Genomic DNA, 20,102 nt, shown 5'->3' with positions numbered 1-20,102 from the left:
ACAATTTAGTATATAATCTAAAATATACAAAACATAAATTCAAAAAGAGAATACCAATTTTTTTGATCATGCTACTAAATTGACATCTAAATCTAAATATAATATAATTAATTATTATTTAAATATTCTCGCTTTGACGTGATTCATAATTTCTATTAATAATATAATATATTTACAAGATATCAAGTTCTTGATAAAAGGAGAAATAAATATAATATGTTTTTATATCAAACAAAACTTGGCATCATAATTTTGTATTATAGATAATTATGTTAATGTTAACTTATTTAAGTTTTAATTTGAATAAAATTCTAAGCATAATATAAAAAATATTAGAATTATATATCAATTTAAATTTATAAATAATATCAAATAGTTAGGTATCCAACATCAAATCATATTTGAATAATAATAATAGTATGCTTATTCTTTATGTTAATTTTTTATTTTTTTATTTAAATTATTTCAAGAAACTAAAATTCAAGCGGGGATGTTGATGGAAACTGTGATGAAAGGAAAGAAAAACAAAAAAGTTTTGATTGCTCGTTAATTTTATTTAAAATTTTAAGCGGAAAAAATGTTAAGGTGGCAGGTCCAGTCAACAAGTCGTTAAGGATTTAACGACTGAATGATTATTTTGAACAATTTCTTTAATGGAAATGATTAATTTAGCAAAAAAAAATTTAAGGGACAAATAGAAATGAAATTATTTTAGAGTGACAAGATAGTTTACCCAATATTTTATTAATCAATAAATAGTTATTATCACTTAATTAAACTTTGGGTCCATATTAAACTGCACTTATCATTTTGGATTAATTATTACTAAATTAGTGTCACAATTATATACCAATGAAAACTAATATTTAGCGGTGTAAACATATGCATTAACAAGACATTTTCATTTAAGCATCTAAAATTACTAGAAAAATCATATTTTAGCATTACTTGATAGGTTGTTTCTATCACCAAAATAAGAATTATTTTATTACTATTTGAGATGTTTAATTATTATTATTGATATCCGATAGTTTTACTATTATTTAATTTTAATAATATTTACATAGTCAAAATTTAATATTGCAATAATGATTATTTATAGGTAAAATTTTAACTCATATTCAAATGACAAATTTTATCTATTTACTTAACATTTAACAAATTGTTGCGCATTTTTTATACTTTTCTCTAAATTATTTTTATAATTAATACCTCTATTATAAATTAGACTAATTCTCATTTAATTAACAAATAAATATTTTTAAAAATTATAAAATATTATTTAATAACTTTTTTTTAAAACACGTAAGGAACTAATGATTTAATAAAATTGCGTAGCTACCATACGTAAATGAGTCAATGGAAAGGAAAACATTTTTCTAACGTAATTGGGGAAAGAAAAAAGAATATTTCTTAAAGCTCCCAACCTAAAATTTGGAAACTAAATTTGACACATTGTGATGTATCCTCTTTTGATCTCATAAAAAAGATACAAATATACTCTAGTGTTGACTACAACTTTGGTTATATCTGCAGCAGCAGAAGGGCAAATATAGTGCTCCTTCCTACAACCTTAGGGGAAAACATTTTTATGGGTAAACCATAATACTGTGATATAACAAGAACTTGCAGCTATTTCAGTTTTTGTGAATTTGATTTCCCCTTCCTACAATGACTGAAACATATGGAATGTATAAGTTAGATTCCAGCTAGATATAAGTTCGGAAAATGACCTTATAGATCCCGATCCCGAGGGCCATCAAATGACTGCGTCTTTCTCAGATTCCAATGGAGGCCGTCATGGATACTGCGTAAAAAGTCATTAGTAGAATCAACTTGACAAGCTGTAGGCACGGGCCAAGGTGCCATGCTGCACAGAAGAGCATCCCCAGCAGCCAACAGTTTCCTGTCCTTTCCATCGAATGATGCCCAAGCCGGACTTCTGCTATTGAACGGCACCATTATCCGGACTGTTACATGCTCAGGCAATATCAGGGGTCGAAAGGATAATGAATGAGGACAGATTGGTGTGAACAAGATACCAGGGACCTGCAATTATAAGAACATACACCAGCAATAGATTTTTCAGTTATATGAGCACATGAAACTAAACAGAGAAACAAATGGCATCAAAACAATTATGACCCACAACAAAATCCCATGTCGTATGTCACCAAGAAAATCAAAACAAGTAAAAAAATAGTTATTATAATAAATAATAAACCGATTGATTTCTTTCATCCTCGCAATGATACTACCATCTCAAAAGATAGATTCCACAAAATCCCAGCCTAGTGCTAATTTTATCCATAGATGCACAGCATGAGATCATACTTTATGGCTTAGCCAAGTAGAACCAGAATTGAGTACAGCATATGGAATTTTCCTTGTCATCTCCATCTCAAACATCTTTTCTATTTTGCTTCCTGCTTCTATATCTTCCAAAAACTGTCGAAGTTCCAAACTTCTTAGTATTTCCAGGCATTCAATATAAAATCGTACCATATGTTTCATTTCCTGGGCATCTAACTTGGTTGAATACCGATAATCTGCATCATCAATTATTGATGAAGGACAAAACTTGCCAATTAAGACTCAAAAATGCTTCTTTAATTTGTTAATCTTGCAGTTAAAATGGGTCCTTAACTAGGCAATTTTATGTACCCCAGCTCTTGGCCTAAGGGTAACTGGGTGCTCACCCCAAAACCCACTTCGTGGGTTCAAATCACAGGGGCAGCCCTGTTGGTAGTGTGTGAGCTGGTAGTGATTTACTCCTGCCAAGGGTGTGTGACTCAATTGTAAATGTACCAAAAAGAAAAACTTCTATGCGGTGAAACATCTGGAAATCTTGAAATGATAATTATACCATGATGCATAACCAGATTTAAAGCACATTTGCACCTTAATCTTATACTTGACATGCATCATTGCATAATACAAAATTGACTCCATTATACAATCCTATTTGTCATAAGAGAAGTCCATGAGGATGCTTCCCCTCCCAATGTGCTATTGGGCACGTACAAATAAATTACCAGCGAGATCAAGATTATGAGTTCCACAACATAAACAAACATTATAGTTTTGAGAACATGATAAATATTTTTTTATCGCTGATGTTAACATTTTCTTACTATACTACCTTTAAAGAATACTTTGATACTGTTCTTGTGGGCAGACCTTACTTAAAGTTGAATTTCATCTCTACCCCAAAGGTTCAACCTTGAGACTTGAACATCAGATGTTCAGAATGGTCGGAGCAAACCAGAGGGAGGAGGAGAGAGTTTATGAAACAAGTAAGGGCCGACCCGATTTATGGAATAGAGGACCTAATAGTTGTTTGTTTCAGTATGAAATAAATACCCTAGCCATAAGGCCTAGAGAGAATATACCCATATAAATATTTCCTTCAACTGATTTGTTTAGCCTAATGCTTTCATTGTATATTATTAGCTCATTAGAGCTTAAACTAAAGTTTACAATAACTGTTCACCTGAGACATTGTTTCAAAAACGAGCAGCGTTGACTACTTGGAAAAATATTACTACCATAAATCTCCTCTTTTGTTTGAATATAATTAGCCTTTTATCAAATTTCCGACATAATACATACTTTAAAGCATGATATTTTCAAATTTAATGGCAGCCATGATGATATCAGAACGTACCTGTGGGTGGACCATTGATCCTCCAGCTGCCAATGAATATGCAGTGCTACCAGATGTAGTTGATAAAATTAAACCATCCCCTTGCACACATGTAACAAAGGAATTGTCGCAATAGCATTCCAGGTTCGTGAGGTATGATGATATTCCACGGTCAATTGTAACCTCATTTAGAACAAGAAAAGGTTCTTCTGTTTCGTACTCATTTTTAGCAGCATCTCTAACAACACGGCATAGCAAGCGGTGCCGTAACGTTATACTGATGGGTCCCCTCAAGACCGAATCAAGGCAATCTTTGAAATGTTCACTATCTAGAGCAAGTCAAAGAATTTTCTTTTTAGTTCCAATACATGAGTTAACAAGCACTCTTAATTAAAATCAAAGAACAATGTTTGAATGACCATGGTACATCATCAACTCATTCATCTTAAAGAAATACTTCAAAAAGATTTAAGGATACGAAAAGGAGTCATAAAGCCCAAAGAACCTAATGAAAATGGAACAATTGGAGGAACAGGTCCCTTGAACATTGATGCTGCCTGCAAATAACAATTAGATGATTAATGATGCTAAGCATGAAATTACAAGAAATCCAAAATAAAATATAAAACAACAGACATGCTGGCTCAGAAGAAAATTAGATGGCAAAACGTCTAGTAGCATTTGATAAGTTTTGAATTTCATAAAAGCATCCAAAACTAAACTAAACAAGTAACTAGTTATAACTTCATAAAAAAATTGTAAAAAATTCTTAAAAGTTTACTTTCAATAGCACGAATGCATATGCTTCTCAAAACCATCTCTTCCCATTCTTTCATTAGGCTCCAAGGACATTGCCCATTAGGATGGTAACACACATTTTTTACGAACTTTATAACCCTCTGTAGAATATAGTAGAAAAAAAAAAACTAAATGTAAAAGTCATTTGTTCTAACACAAATTGTGCACTGCATGGACCAAAGTGAGAATTTCATATTCTCGAAGGTTTTCATTTTGTTTAAAAAACATGGGCTAAATCAAACTGAAAGTACATACCCATAGAACGGTTCCATCGCCACCAAGAGTTATCACCAGATCAACTTTCATGTGTAGGTGTGAAATTTCACTGTCTAAAGAGCAAAGTATTAAACTTTTAAACAAGAAATCAGAATAATATCCAGAAGGAATAATAACTACATGGCAATATAAATCAACCTAATTTAATTAACTGAACCATAGGTTGGAAATATGAACTGAATTATTATTATTATTATTATTAACCAATCTAATTTAATTACTTGGGAACTAGAGGAGCTGAAATCAAATTCAGTTCTTACAAACTTTACCCAACTAATGTTACAAGTTACATAAATGAAAGTGACAGACCATGAGGAAAGGAAATTATAACCATAAAAGGAAATATGGTCCATGTCTAAAAGCTTTAAGCATAATTGTAAGTTCTAATAAAATATGACCTAAAATACTGCAATAAGTCCTCTTTCCAGCTTCAACATTTCACATAGAAAATTTTTAACTTAATTCTTTTTTTCTTATTCTTTTTAAGGTATGGACTTCAATTCTCAATAATACTTTAAAGGGTACTCACTAAAGTGCATGTTCCTCGTAGAATGGTCTTGATCATTTATCTTCGATCTTATGTTAATATGACCCATAAATCATTAGTAGTGGAAACCGTATACACAAATATAACACAAAAACTCTTTCTTTTTTTCGAAGAATCAATGTAAAAAGTAAAAACCCTTACACAGCCAAATAATTTTGATTAATTCGGTTTATTAACTTCAATGGGGAAAACTATATTAGTTAATAAATTAGGTTACAGACTGCATAACTAAAGCAATAGGGCAAAAATAGAAAATGAGAATAGCAAGCATTCAAAGCATCATAGAGAAATAAAAAAACATAATTATACTGCGGAGACAACACAAGAGGCAAAACAAAATTTAACTTTTTCTTCTCACCATCTTTCCATGTTTGTACATAGCTGAAGTTGGATGACTCTGCTAGAAGTTCAACCTTCACACGTGGTTCAACATAAACATTTAACTTTTTCCTCTCTCTCAACCATCTGGAATAAAGATGAAGAATGAGATGGACAAAAAAGAATATGCAATAGAACAGAATGTAATGGCTGCTTTAAGTCATGCTGACATGCCAAGCATAGATATAATAGCCAGCTAGTACACGTCAAAGAAGTTAATGCAAACCCACAGAACTAAAAATAAACAACAATTTCTTATCCAAAAGAAAAAAAGAAAATTACAAACGATTAAAGCAAAGTCGACAGGCCCTCCTAAGAATATACTAAGTACAATACCCAGTTATCCATCCTAAGAAATAATAAGTTCAATACTCAGTTATCCGAAACTTTATCCTAAAGCAATTCATATCACATTCACCTCAACCTCAACCTCAACCTCAACCTCAACCAGACCGTAGACCATCTTCTGTCCAGAACTAGGAAATCCTTAAGTGCATTGAGAAAAATACTTAGCACCTTTAATATGAAAATTATAAGCAAAAATTTCTTCATAAAAAACATTTGTTCAACCAAGGTGGTCAAGGGACTGTGCAATCTAGCAAAATTGCCATGCAACCTAGAGACCATGTGCATTGACCGAGGCATGCATCCTTAAAGGAAAAAGGATTCACAAAAAAGGCACACTAAGTCAAGGCCCCTTTGTTTTCTCCATTTCTACTCTATTGGTTGAATTTTTAACTGAAAGAGAAGGACAATGTGTCATTTTCAATAACAAGAATAGATGATATTCTTTATAAACAATTTCTTTGTTGGATATGGAACCTAGAGTTTGAACAAATTGATTTCTTGAATAGAGTGGAAACCAGTTTCAGCAAGCATAATGTAACCTGAAACAAACTTTTCAAGAAACTAAAGCTTTTTAAGCTTTTAAGGATTTTAAATAGATTTGATTTATGAGCACATAAACATATAACCAATGTTGCAACGCATGTGCTAAGGGCACATAAACATATGACCAATGTTGCAATGGAGTAGCTTAGGCACACCTATGCAGATTAAAAAAGCACCTCAAAACCTTTCAGGCAAGGATAACATTATTTAAGAAATACTAACAATAAACCAGAGGACATGGATGAGTCTCTCCAGGAAAGGCACAGAGAAGTGGGATGACATGGTGCATTAGAAGCTACTTTTACCACAACCAAAAAGGATGTCAAATTTTTTTGGATACTTAATGGTAAAGCAAGAGAAAAACATGCATTGTTTTGAATGTGTTGAAAATTTTTGCCAAAATTGGTTAAGGTAAAAGACTAAAAAAGCACGTTTCATGAAAGCTTGCATTGAGAATTTCAACATCCGCACCTGACCATTTGTACACAAAGAATCCGAACAGAAACCGAATTTGGTTTTGTCAAAATAAGCACAGTCTGCGGGTCAGATTCCCACTTCAGAGAAATCTGGAAAGAAACAAGGATTTACTACATGACAGATAGAAGGCACAATAATGAACATTATCTAAATCATATTATTAAAATAGAAAATATAACGGGAGAAAAGCTTATTTCAGTGCAAGATAGAAATTAAATTACCTACAAACTCGCAGCAAACAAAAGCTTCCTAACAGAATAGAGGAAGCAATACCTGTTTACTACTGCGTTCTGCCGTTGTAATATTCCCTCTTTCAAAAGAGACAATGTCATGTTTGTGCTGATCACCATTCTCACCATTGCACCACCATGAAAGTTTAAAAGATGCCTGTTGTACAAAGCATAGTTTTCAATTGTGGTCTGAGCATTTATTAGTAAGAGTTTCACAATCAGTGAACTGAATAATGTTTCAAAAGAGATGATGTCTTGTTTCCTTGCTGGATTCAGTATTATGTATTTCTTTACCCATAGGCGATAGCTATAGGTGCCTCAAATTAGTTTTAAGAAAATGCATATTTGTCATGGGAAGAAATATATAAAAGCTGACTCCTAAAACTATTAAAAAGCATGAAAGAAAAGCTTTCCAAAATTTTGTGCAAACCAAACAAATAACAAAACAATCACCAATAAACAGTACAGTTTTAAGCAAAAAGTCAAAACACACAGATGCTAAGTGAACAAGGGAGTGAATTATATAATAAGCGAGAAGGTATTCATTCAAAGTAGAAGGTTAACAAGAAACCAGTACCTTTCTCATAATCTTATTACGATCTGCATTGGAATTTGAATCTGATTCTCTGTCACGAAGAACCTCATGCGACCAAATCCCATGCTTCATGCAGCCTGTCTCAGAATGCTCATTTGATTCATTCTGCAGCATTGATTGGTTGTCGGAGTTTTTTACCCTCTCGCAATCAATATCACCATTTTTCTCTGCAGAGAACTGCTCTGCCATGCGAGCTAGTAAATTTTAAAGAAGGAAAAGCATTTATGTGAGACTTTAAAGCAAATAGAGAGGTAAATACAATACAAGAGCACTAGTATAAGACAGAACCATAATCATAGCTATGAAGTACACTAACTTAAAATTTAGAGCTCTTCAGAAAAAGTAATAACATAGAAAATTAGAGAAATACGAAGAATGCAATTAATTCAAGAGCATAAAATGAGGATGATGTTAGTGATTCATAGAGATACAGGAGCCTAAACGAATCTGCTTTCCATAAATTTAAGAACTTCTCAGGATTAAGTCAGGGCTTCTAAAACCATACTCCTACAACTCTAATTATGGCTATAAAGCAAGCAATAATCAAGAGTGGAAACCTAAATCTCCAGCCCCCCTTTTCTTGAATGTTGAAAGAGAAGAGTACTGTGACGAGGACAACATCTAAGGTCTGCTAAGTTGTTAACTAAATTTTTCTCAGATAACCTTTCACATTTGCCTAAGGCATAAGGAGATCAATCTCAACTCCAAACAAATAGGCTTCCTACAATTTTAAGAACTTCCCTGGTTTAAGTCAGGACTTCTATAGCCATACGTTGAAAACTCATAAGTACAGCTATAAAGCAATCAGTAATACAGAATGCAAACCTAAATCTCACCCTTCTTTTCTTGAATGTTGCCACAGAAGAATACTGTTACAAGTACTTGAACAATTATTACATGGGCAAACGATGAAAATAGTTGCAAAGGTGGCACTCAAGCATTTTGAATGCTGGATGCATCAAACAAAGAAACTAGAAGATAAATAATGCAACTTACTAATCTCTTGTATTTTTAAGATTAAACATGAATTTATGTGGATAAATAATGCAACTCATAAGACATAAGAAACAGAAAAATCTGTTCTGATGAATGGGAAACCTTCTGTAGCTCTCAAACCCAACCAAGTGTGTTAAAGTAACTAGAACATCCAATTCATACAAACACATCGATTATTTTCAATGAACCCCCTAACAGACCAATTTGAGAATATAAAAAATGGTTGATGACAGTTTCTATGCAAGTGAATGAGACCACTTAAAGTATACAACTTAAATGCTTATACATAAGCTAAGGCATCCTATAAAGCTAATATAGAAGTGAAACTCCATGGAGGTATTACCATCCAAATTTAAGAATTATTGCAGGCAAGTGTAAGTGCATAGTTTACACCTATTTGCTTCATTTGACGAGTATATCCAGAACACCTCACCCATTGCAAAGAGATAAAAGGTACAAAAACCATCCTTTTACTTGGCTTCCGTTTCAAAGGAAACATTTCTTAAAACCCAAAACATCTTCTTTCCTTATAACCACTTATGCACCTCAAATGAAGCTAATTGTACCAACAAACTTGCATACGCATCAAACAAAACCTTTACCCTTACAATACCACAACTCTTGCAGCTGAATTAACTTTAAGAAGGTTTGTTGCTTTGACAGCTAATTCCAACCAATGAAATACATTAAATTCTTTTAGATAGGCTGCGACGATTCTTTAATGGAAGTAAAATGTGACTGATAGTACTTAGAAAGTTAAGCAAGTACCTTCTGCTATTCTCTTATTTTGTTCTTTCCCAACCTCCCAGAAGAAAAGACATGGAAGCATAATTCTTAACATGTCCATTGCATTATCTAGAGAAGATCGAATCCACCAATGTTGTAGCATTTCACAGTTATTGTTGCCTGATACTGGAATAGCCAGAATCAAAAGAAAAACAAAAAGAAAGGAAAACGAAGGTCTAAATAATCAGAGTGATGAAAATATTAATTACAATATTTTTCAAAATTAAGGCTATACAAAATCTCTCCATTTTATTTAGTAAACTCAATAAGAAACCCAAATGTAGTTCTGAAATATATTCACGTCAATCCAGAATATCTCTAGGACCTCATGCTCCACTAAATTGAACTAGGAAACTTGAGAGACAACGGTTGAGAAATCAATGGGGCTGCCTAAGCATGTTCTAACCAGTATCAGTATCATCATTTAGGTGTGAAGGATGAAAGCCGAGATTAGCAAAATATTTGATAGAATAAGGATCTCCTTGGCTGGAGTGGCAGCAAAAATTACTGTCAAATTAGAGCTATTGGAGAATTTCTGTTGTACTAAAATCATTTAAAATAACTAATAACATAAAACATAATTTGTCTATAAGAACTTTGTATTAAATTTCTCTACCAGCTTCACAGAGTAACTCTTTTAGAATTCTAAAGCTGAAGCTTCAGCTTTTAGTCTCCATAAACGCATTCTAAACATTTAAAATACCTAAAAGTTGTTTTTCAAACCCTTGTTTTGCCTAGCTAAACATCATGGACTGGAAATGTTGCTCAAGAAGTTGGACCAAACTGGCAGTCCAAATTAAATGTCAAACAAAGATCCATCTAAAAAAAAGGGATGATGTGAGGAAAGGTTAAGAGAGAGGAAGTGGCATAATGTTCAGAAAATACCCAGAATGACACAGGTATAACCAGTGTAGATGGTGGAGTATCTAATCTATCTAAAGTAAACAGCTTTTCAACACATGATATTTCTTGCCAGTGCTTCAAACGAATGGGTGATAATGGTACTAGAATACCAAATATAATAATGCTATTAAAAAAGCCCTTCGAACCATTATGAAAAACATATCAACCTCAGTGAGACCACATATAAGAAAACAAGCCAGCAGACCTCCTCTATTGCTGACCATAATTTCAGAATTTCAGTTTCCAGAAAGTTAGTTTGTAATTATATGGTTCTCTAAGACTACTGTTACAATTTTTTCCGCCTCCGAAGGGCTAACATGCAACTTATCCCTGAAGAATTAAAGATAGAAAAAAGATCACGCTTTTGCAAAAGAAGACAAGGCCTAACATGCTTTGCTTGGAACCTTTGAGAAGTTCTTTAAATTACATGGTCTAAATGGAGTAAGGCATTCTGCAACTAAAAAACTTTAATTCCAATGTAATATAAATTAGAGACCATCTTAAAAGATGTTCAGTAGGCTAATCCTTGGAATTTTAGTACAAGGAAGCCTCCTCCTGAAACAATGTCAAAGGATTTCCATGGAGCAACAAACAAGTTAATGGTAATATCAACTTGCTTGCCATAGCTAAATGACCAGTAACATCTCATGGCATAGAATCTAAATTGCAGAACACCTACTAAACCGTATAATCATCTAGCATCATAGCATAACCCTCAAGATACTAAATAGTAAGGAGTATTAATTGGATTAGTTGCTTATATAACCCAAAGCTATGAGAGTTGAGAAACTCTAACATGAATATCACTTAGTTAGTTTGATTTAGGAAAAAAAAATAAAGCATTTGAAATAAAAGTGGAGAGAATTCTGCCGCAAAAAAATCCTAAAATATCAGTTTCAATTAAGTAACAAGACTTCTGCCACCAAAGTGAACAACCATCAAATTATGCCAGGAGATAGTACTAAAATGGTTATGAAATATATGCTCAATACTTAAGTACATCACATGTTTTTAGTTCTTAGACTTGAATTTACATAACTATATCTCGAGCTAACTTGAAAGATGCTTTACATTTAAAAAATTCAACATTAAAATACTAAGAATATATTCATATAGTTTACAGCATAAAAATCATAAAGAATAGATATAGCATTCCAAATGTGATTCTTTTACCTATACTGTGCAGGGAAACTTTTAAGAAGAAATAAAGTGAGATGCATAACAGCTGGCGAAATGTTCTGCTATGAGTAAATACGTATGACTAGATAAAAACAAATTGTCTATTAGGAGGAAGACCAATGAAATGTAAAGATTCAAAACGGGCATGTGAAATTGGATATGCACCATTCAGGTAAGCCATTGACAAGATCAGCAATATCTTTTGACCAGGCTAGATTAGGTTATAGGATTAAATCAAATAGCGAGCAAAAGAATCCTAATATGTAGCTTTTGTCAAGTCAAGTCCAAGCCTTTGTTTTCCTTATTGTAGAGTAATTCGCACCACCAAAAAAATCATCTATGACTACCTAGATCAGCAATATCTTTTGACCAGGCTAGATTAGGTTATAGGATTAAATCAAATAGCGAGCAAAAGAATCCTAATATGTAGCTTTTGTCAAGTCAAGTCCAAGCCTTTGTTTTCCTTATTGTACAGTAATTCGCATCACCAAAAAAATCATCTATGAATACCTAGCTATGAAACAAATATTATGTGTCCAAAAGGACAGAAACGCAAATGACAGAACAGCCATGTAGTGTAATCTTAATAACCTTTTTGCTCCATCTGAATATTCCTGGTTCTCTCCAGCTCATATCTCCGTTTCCATTCAGCAGCCTCAGCTTGTGCAGAAGCCTTTCCTTCAGCAGCTCGTCTTAATGCCTTCGCAACAGCTAGTAATGTGTTCCAAAATAATAAGAATCAAGGAGGAGAAATCAATATATACTTCAATTAGAAGACATAAATGCTGTTAAGAATGGAAGAAACTAACTTCTCAAAGCTTCTGAGAACTCTATAAGATGTTCATCCATTCCTGCAACAGGAGTTTGTTGAAGAAGTTCTTCCACTGCCTTCTCGGAATGGAAAATAGAAAGTGAATCAACACAACCATTCTCTGGCTTTGAGCACGAAACACTTGCCTCCTCATGTCCAAAGGAATCCTGTTCAAATTTGATATACATGACATCAATTCCAACCAGATAACAATATAAGCCTTTCTAATTTATATAAACCATTGATCCGTGTAATTGATGACGATTATCGAGACTGTACCTCATGGTGATGGTAGCATAGGCTAAGCCATGTTAACTAACACAAAGAACCTATTGACTACACATGTTAACACACACACAGAACATTCATAAATGACTTAATTGCACCAAATTCGATAAAGCCATGGTTGATTATTACTTTTGTCACTTGATCAAAAAAGCATTTGGAACCTAGATTAACTAATGCATTTTAAAGGTTGAAAATCATTAGTTGTTTCATCCGATCTCATCTTTCACTTTTTTGCATAATCCTTCCCCTTTCAACACATCATAAATTTTGCAGTTACAGACTGCCCAATAAATGCCCAAAAATATTTTTTAAAGAAAAAAAAAATACCACCATTAACAAATTTAACAAAACAACGCACAATGATCATCAGTAATTCTTCCACGTGCCTTCTTATATGAAAATTAGAATAGCTCCAGAGTAAACTTTGGCCGATTCTTCCATAAATAAGGTGATCGCCAATAGGATGCTAGAAATTTCTAAAAGTAGACTTGTCAATGTGCAGAAACATCACCAATGAGAAAAGTTAATGAACCCGACAAAAGAGACTAAAATCCGACAAAAGAGAACGGGAGAGAGAACTAAACATCTCCATTGCCTGTTTATGTACGCCCAAAGATAGTTCAGGTCAACCAAAGCCAAAATGTTTTGAAAAAACGGTTAAAAGGCAAATGTCATAGCAGAAATCGTACAATGCTGCACAAGTGCATGAACAAACAACAAGTTCATCTCCAAAAACTAAAATTTCCAACAAGATAATTGAATTTCATTGTTTAAGAATCCAATATGAAATTCCACAAAAATATTAGTAGTTCAGATCTTCTAGAAGTCGTATGCTATCTGCTTTACATATCCAACACAAAAATTTCACCCAAGTATCCAATTTTGATCGATTCAAGTTTCCAAAAATTCCTGTTTTGTGTCACTTTCATAACTACGTCCCAAAATTAGCTCTACCATAAAAAAAATACAAAATAATTTTTTTAAAAAATACATAAGTCAGTACTGAAAAACAAACCCTAACAACAAGAAACGAATAACCCAACAAACAATCCAGGTAGCAAAAATTGCAGGATTAAGCACCAAAGATATGCCAAGAAAAAGAAAAGAAGCAAGTAAGATCTGTACATTATTAAAGAAAATAAGAGGAAGAGGAAAAATGATTACAGTTGAATCAAGCTTGCTGGGAGACATGGCCGTGGGCAGATGGAAGGGAGAGAAGGAAGAACAAAAAAGAAGAAAAAGGGATGATTTTTATAGAGCTGTAAGAACTGCAGCTATTGTCATCACATCAACAACATGTGGCATATTAATATTGTAGTTGCAGACCTGATTTGATTCGGTGAATTCTGTAAAAATGGTGTAATTAATTAAAATAATAATTACTCCTTTTCCTTTCCAATCCTCTCCTTTCCTTCCCCTTTCCCTTCCCATTTTCCATCTTCCATTTCCCTCATAAAATTGTTAGGTACTCACACAAAATGAGATCAATCTCCTACCTGCTGCCATACGCTGCTCTCCCTGCTTCAATCCACGTGGCAGTGGGACCATACGTTCATTCTAAGTCAAAATCCACGATCTTGATTATTATAATGATGATAAAATCAGCGTCTTACATTCAACAACAGCTGTTCTTCCTTCTTCTTTTTTCTTATCTAGAATCATATACAATATTATATAAAAAAAATTGTGTAAAATAATACCAATATAAATAGGAGAGGTAAAAGTACGCAGAGAGAAGCTAGGGGCTGGTAGGGCCAATCTTCTCTAAAATCAAAAATTATTAGTGAGGCCTTTTAAAATATTTTAAATTTTAAATTAATAAAGAAAAAATTATATTTTAGTCCCCTAAAATTATAAAAATTCAACTTAATCTTTTTAAAATTATAAAGATATAAATTATAAAAAATTAAATTTTCATTCGGCTTCCCCTAAAACATTGTTCTGGCTTCGCTCCTGCATAGAGTTCAGCCTCTTTTACGCAAAATAGTCTCTTATGTTAGATCAAAGGTAAAATTAATTTTTCTGTTAAAATTTTTATCAATTTATACTATTAAAAATTTATCTTTGTACGTCAACATGAACTATCCGATTATTTTATTAATTATATTAGTTTTTAACAATACAAATAGATGAAATTTTTAACATAAATGATTGTTTGCTCTTTGATGTAAATGCAATGAAACTCATAATATAAAAACATTTATTGTAATTTCCAAATAAGCTATATATTTTTATGATGGTAAAATATAATTTCACTATTTTAATAGTTTATATATTTATTATTTTATTTTTATTTTGAGGGCCAAAGTACACTAATTTAAAATTTTAGAAATTATAAGAGAATCAAGTCATTGTTAACCTTTGACTTTGCCACTATATTTATATTAAAATTATATTTTTATCATCTTTACTACATAAAATATAGTTAATTAAGTTAGAATCATAAATTAGGTTATAAAATAGATTTACAAATATTAGTTTTAAATGAAACGTTTAATTAAAAACTAAATAATTAAGGTTTATATATAAATATCTCACCACTTTATGAATCTAGTTTTACATTTTAATAATCCACATAAAGTGTCACAAAATTTAATATGGTTGCATCTGGTAGACTGCTGACTTTTACGTTAGATGTGAACTTAATTTATTCTTTCATTCATTTTGATTTAAAGGGGAGTAAATTATTTATTTCATTTTTTTCTAGAAGCATTGGAAATCCAATTATGCTGCTTAGGGGTGTTCATTCGGTTAACCGATCGGTTAATCAACCCGAAATAACATTAATCGAATTAATCGACCTTTCAAAATTTTTAACCGTTAACTGAACCGAAATTTTTTCAAAAAAATTTAACTGAACCGAAATTTTTTCGGTTAATTCAGTCGGTTAACTGAATTAACCGAAAATTATATATTTTTTATTTTTGGTTAAAAATTAACTGAATTACCCGAATTAACTGTATTAACCGAATTACCCAAATTAACCGAATTGAATCACTACATAATTAAATTATTTTTAGACTTTTAGACTTTAGTTTTAGTTTTAGTTTTAGAATTTTATTTTTATTTATTAAATTATTTGTAATTTTTATGATTGGGTTGGTTGGGTAATTGGGTTGGGTTGAATACTTGGGTTTGGATTGGGTTTAGGTGAATAGTGGGCCTATTTATATATTATAATTTATTTATTAACTTTTCGGTTAAACCGACCAGTTTCGAACCGAATTAACTGTTAACCGAAAAATCAAAAAATAATTAACCGACCCCCGATCGAAAAAATTCGGTTAACCGACCAATTAACCGAATTTGGTCAGTTAACCGAATTTTTTCGGTTTTACCCGAATTTTGCACACCCCTACTGCTGCTCATGGTCAAATATATGCCTTTCAATATCCATGTCATATACTGATTTCATTTTAATAGAAATAAAATGTATATTATTTTTATTATTCTTATCTACAAACTTTAGCTTCCAAGAAATACATGTCATTTTCTTTTTATTTTCTTGAAAATTGAAGACATTTAAATAAATGTTGGATTGAAATTTTCGAAAATGATTTATAGAAAATTAAAATTAAAATTAATAAAATTTATTTTATTAATTTCATTAAAATGTTTTGCAAAAATAAAATAATAAAACAAATATTAAACATGTTTTTTAACGGTTTTATTTTTAAAATGATGAGCGCAAAAATGTGTTTTTTCAACAGATTTTCAAATATTAAATATGCTGGTCTAGTTCGATAGCGTGCTTCATGCCTCTTTACTACTTTTTCTTATGAAGTTAAAATGCATGCTAAATTATTTTTAATATATTTAATGAAATTGACTAAATAGATAAAATCATTTAAAATTAATATCAAAAGGAAACTTTAAAAGGACAGGCAGAAGCCTTAGTCTCCCTAAAAAGAAAAAGTTTTAATTTAGTCCTCTTATATAAATAGGGAAACTATAAATTGTTATAAATAGTGAAATTGCACTTTAGTCTCCTAAAATAAAAAAATTCAATTCAATCCTCTTATAAATAAAGAAATTATAAATTAATATATAGTAATATTGTACTTTATCCCTAAAATGAAAAAATTATGTTTATTCCTTCAAAAATAAAGGAATTATAAATTATTATGTAATAAACTTATATTTTGGTCTATGAAAATATTATAATTAAGATTCTAACTATGCAATTAGCTTGGGTTTAAATCTCACAATATACATTTTATTATATTTTTAAAATAAAAAATTAAAATACTCTCAAATTTTATTTTAAATACGAAAAATATTGTTGTCATTTCTCTAACCGAATTGAGATGTGAATTAAAGTTGTGTAACAATTGGTATAATGTTATGGTCCTAAAAGAGACATAAAGGCTTGCCTTTGATAATTAAATTGTAATTTTCAATCTAAATAATAAGATTATTTTCATTGAATGACATGATTTTTTTTCGAATGATATTTGAAAAAGTCAAAATTAATTAATGATTGATCTACCATAATGATAAAGGAATTTCTTTTTTTTCAAAATTATTTCTATCCAAAATACTGGGTGTAAACCTTTTCATAAGGAATAAATATTTTGCTATTTTACAAATAAATTTCTCTCTTTGTAATGTCATTTTGGAATATACATTCAAACTTATATTCTTTAAATTATTATAATAAAAACAATAATTGTACTATGGAACTATGTCGTTTTAAAGATTAACTAAACAGTTGTCGTCACAATGCGAAGTCAAAAACACATTAGTGGTGTTTAATTATTTTGTTTGAAAAATGCAAAATGGTATTGGTGACAACAGCTATTAATTAATAATCACAAGAGAAATGGTCAAGTCTCCGCTTAAATCATTGACTGTCGTTATTACCTTTTTACTTTCTTTTGTTTACTTTGGGCACCAACACAATCCAATAATTTCCTAACAATACACTTATGATTATAATAATAAAAATTGCAAAGACAAACTCAATATTTCCTAACAATTTTTTTTCCACAACACGATATTAAAGTTTAACCATAAATTTTGAGGATATGGTTATAATTAGTTTTCTCATAGGATTATTATTTTTAATAATTATTTTTGTTAAATTGATTCATATACTTTTTTATTATTTATCAATATGCTTGCTCACCACAAAATCGATTTGTTGGAAAATGTGCCAATTTTGTTGTAAACATATAACTATTTTCTATGTATTTGAACGGTAAATAAATAAATAAAGTTAATTTCACATTTCACTATTATATCTTTTGTGTTAAATTGTCTTTCATGTTTTGCATACATAGTAAAATTACGACAAACAAATATTAGCTCATTGATTGTTTAAGTTCAAATCGATGATAAGTGACACTGTAAGAACGTTCACATTACGAGAAAGACAACTTTCATCAGTAGATAATCTAAACGAGTCCGTAATCCCGTAAAGGAATCAAAGTGAGCATTTGATTCAAATACTCAGAAAGATTATTATATCATCTACAATTCTAATTAGGGAGATGACTTGTCTTGGTTACCGGAGTAGTTGACTCTATAAGTAGAGACATGGATGTACTCATTGGAAGAATGATACATTGGATTGGGTGCAAGTTGAATTAATTCTAAACTCGTTTTTGAATTAATTCACTTGTGACGTTCATAGTGTAATTTACCTAAATCCTAAGTCAGTCAGTGACCATGCGTATGTAACTCATGTGTTTGATTTAAGTAAAGGCGTATACTCTAAACTGTGTATGACATGACTTTACTAGTAACAATGAAATTCGTAGCTCGATTAAAGAGCTAATGATATCATTTCATTGACATTGTGTGGATTTGATAAATATGAAATGTGGTCACAGGTTGCTTGTTCTCAAACAAGCAATTAATCATAGTCATTTGTTAACAGTGATCATATTAATCATTAAGAACACACGATGGTGACAATGAGATAAAATATGATTGTATTAAGAATGGATTTAACTCAAAGGAATGAAAGATATCATATGAGGGTAGCATACACATGACCGAATGAGTTATTTTCATTTTCGGGCTTCAAAACAATAAAAAAACATAAACTTATTTTTATGATCATTTTTTAAGTAATTTATAGGATTTCAAATGAATCATTTCCACTTTCATTTTTGAAAACTTACATCATTTCCAAATTATTCCATTTCTTCATTTCAGATAAAACCATAATCATTACTAAATGTTTCACATTTCTCATTTGCTATTCATTTTGTCCATTTCTATTCAAACACGCAATTAATTTATTGTTTCAATGAGCTAGCGAAGGGACTGATTGGACATATGTAGTTGAGGCTCAAATGATTTATAATTAAGTTTTGACTTTTCGCCTATTAATTATAAATTCATTTAGTCACGAAGTCATTCCATTATAGTATCATGACTGAGCTTCACCCAACGATATACCATTACGAAAGCAACTACTTAGTGCTCATCCAATGACCTCATCATAAGTGTATTACCCTTATAGGATATCATTGATCTCTTTGAGATAATATTCGTTCTCTCAATATGATCATATTTTGTCTCATGATAACCATTACATATTTTTTCATGAAAAGTCAATCACTATCAAATAGCGATCAAGCCATCCATTACAAAGACAGACAACACGTGGCCACGTTTACTTTTTATCAACCATGTAATGCCAATGAGAGGATATCAATTACCCATGTCTTGGACTATGAATTCCATTATTGTGAACGATGCTAAATACTACAGAAGTCGTACACCCAACGCACCAGCTTTCAGTTCCTTATCTATTTGAACTTAGGCTTTTACTTAATCAAAGAGCATGAGTCACGTATACATAGGCTGCCGTCCACTCAAGATTTATGTATATCACGTTATGAATGTCACAAGTGAATAAATCCATAAACAGATTTAGAATTTATTCTACTTGGGTCTTGTTCGATGTACTGTCAGTCCAGTCAATCACATTTATGTCTCTATCTTTTTAAAGTTTTTATTCCCTGCCTCAAGTTTTTATTCCCTGCCTCATGATGAAAAAAACTCATATATTTAACTTTAACAAAAATTGGAAAAGCGATAGTTTCCCTACCTTTATTGATGTAACTGAGTCCTCTATGCCCTAATTCAATTCTTTTGAAGCCAAAATTTCATCAAGTTTCTTAGTTTTGCCTCAAAACTTCTTCAAGACAACATTTGTATCATTTAGCTCACTTTTGTTTACTTCCAAAGCATTAATTTTTTTCTTAGACCACAATTTTAAGCTTTTCTTTCTCTCTATTAAGAAAAATAATTTATTCCTATAAAGAATCATTCAATTAACACAATAT

General features: G+C 31.2%; 1 protein-coding gene across 5 annotated transcripts; it reads right to left on the bottom strand.

Annotated features, from left to right (window-relative positions):
• Nucleotides 1-1,388: 1,388 nt before the first annotated feature.
• LOC105799389 (NAD(H) kinase 1) lies at nt 1,389-14,429 on the bottom strand. 5 transcript variants are annotated; one of them, XM_052620813.1, is made up of 13 exons: nt 13,966-14,408; nt 12,512-12,680; nt 12,294-12,413; nt 9,603-9,740; nt 7,821-8,032; nt 7,287-7,400; nt 7,008-7,102; nt 5,626-5,732; nt 4,700-4,773; nt 4,428-4,545; nt 4,125-4,203; nt 3,668-3,971; nt 1,389-2,049 (listed from the first exon to the last, which is right to left on the bottom strand). In XM_052620813.1, the coding sequence occupies exons 1-13, from the start codon at nt 13,990-13,992 to the stop codon at nt 1,735-1,737; spliced, it is 1,872 nt and encodes a 623-aa protein (XP_052476773.1). In that variant the 5' UTR covers nt 13,993-14,408; the 3' UTR covers nt 1,389-1,734. The 5 variants fall into 5 exon arrangements, with proteins under 5 accessions (XP_052476773.1, XP_052476772.1, XP_052476774.1 ...); XM_052620812.1 differs by having other exon boundaries at nt 9,603-9,746; nt 13,966-14,407; XM_052620814.1 differs by lacking the exon at nt 9,603-9,740 and having other exon boundaries at nt 13,966-14,400.
• Nucleotides 14,430-20,102: the final 5,673 nt, after the last annotated feature.

The sequence above is a fragment of the Gossypium raimondii genome, chromosome 9, assembly GCF_025698545.1.
Source record: "Gossypium raimondii isolate GPD5lz chromosome 9, ASM2569854v1, whole genome shotgun sequence".
In the NCBI taxonomy this organism is placed as follows: Eukaryota; Viridiplantae; Streptophyta; class Magnoliopsida; order Malvales; family Malvaceae; genus Gossypium; species Gossypium raimondii.
This window is presented reverse-complemented; position numbering and strand designations above follow the sequence as displayed.

Coding starts and splice junctions, on each gene's coding strand:
- LOC105799389 (XM_052620812.1), bottom strand. CDS start 13,992: ATGTCTCCCAGCAAGCTTGATTCAACT. Junction 8,033..9,602: donor AAATAAGAGAATAGCAGAAG/GTACTTGCTTAA, acceptor AAAATTTACTAG/CTCGCATGGCAGAGCAGTTC. Junction 4,204..4,427: donor ATGCATTCGTGCTATTGAAA/GTAAACTTTTAA, acceptor TGTTATTTGCAG/GCAGCATCAATGTTCAAGGG.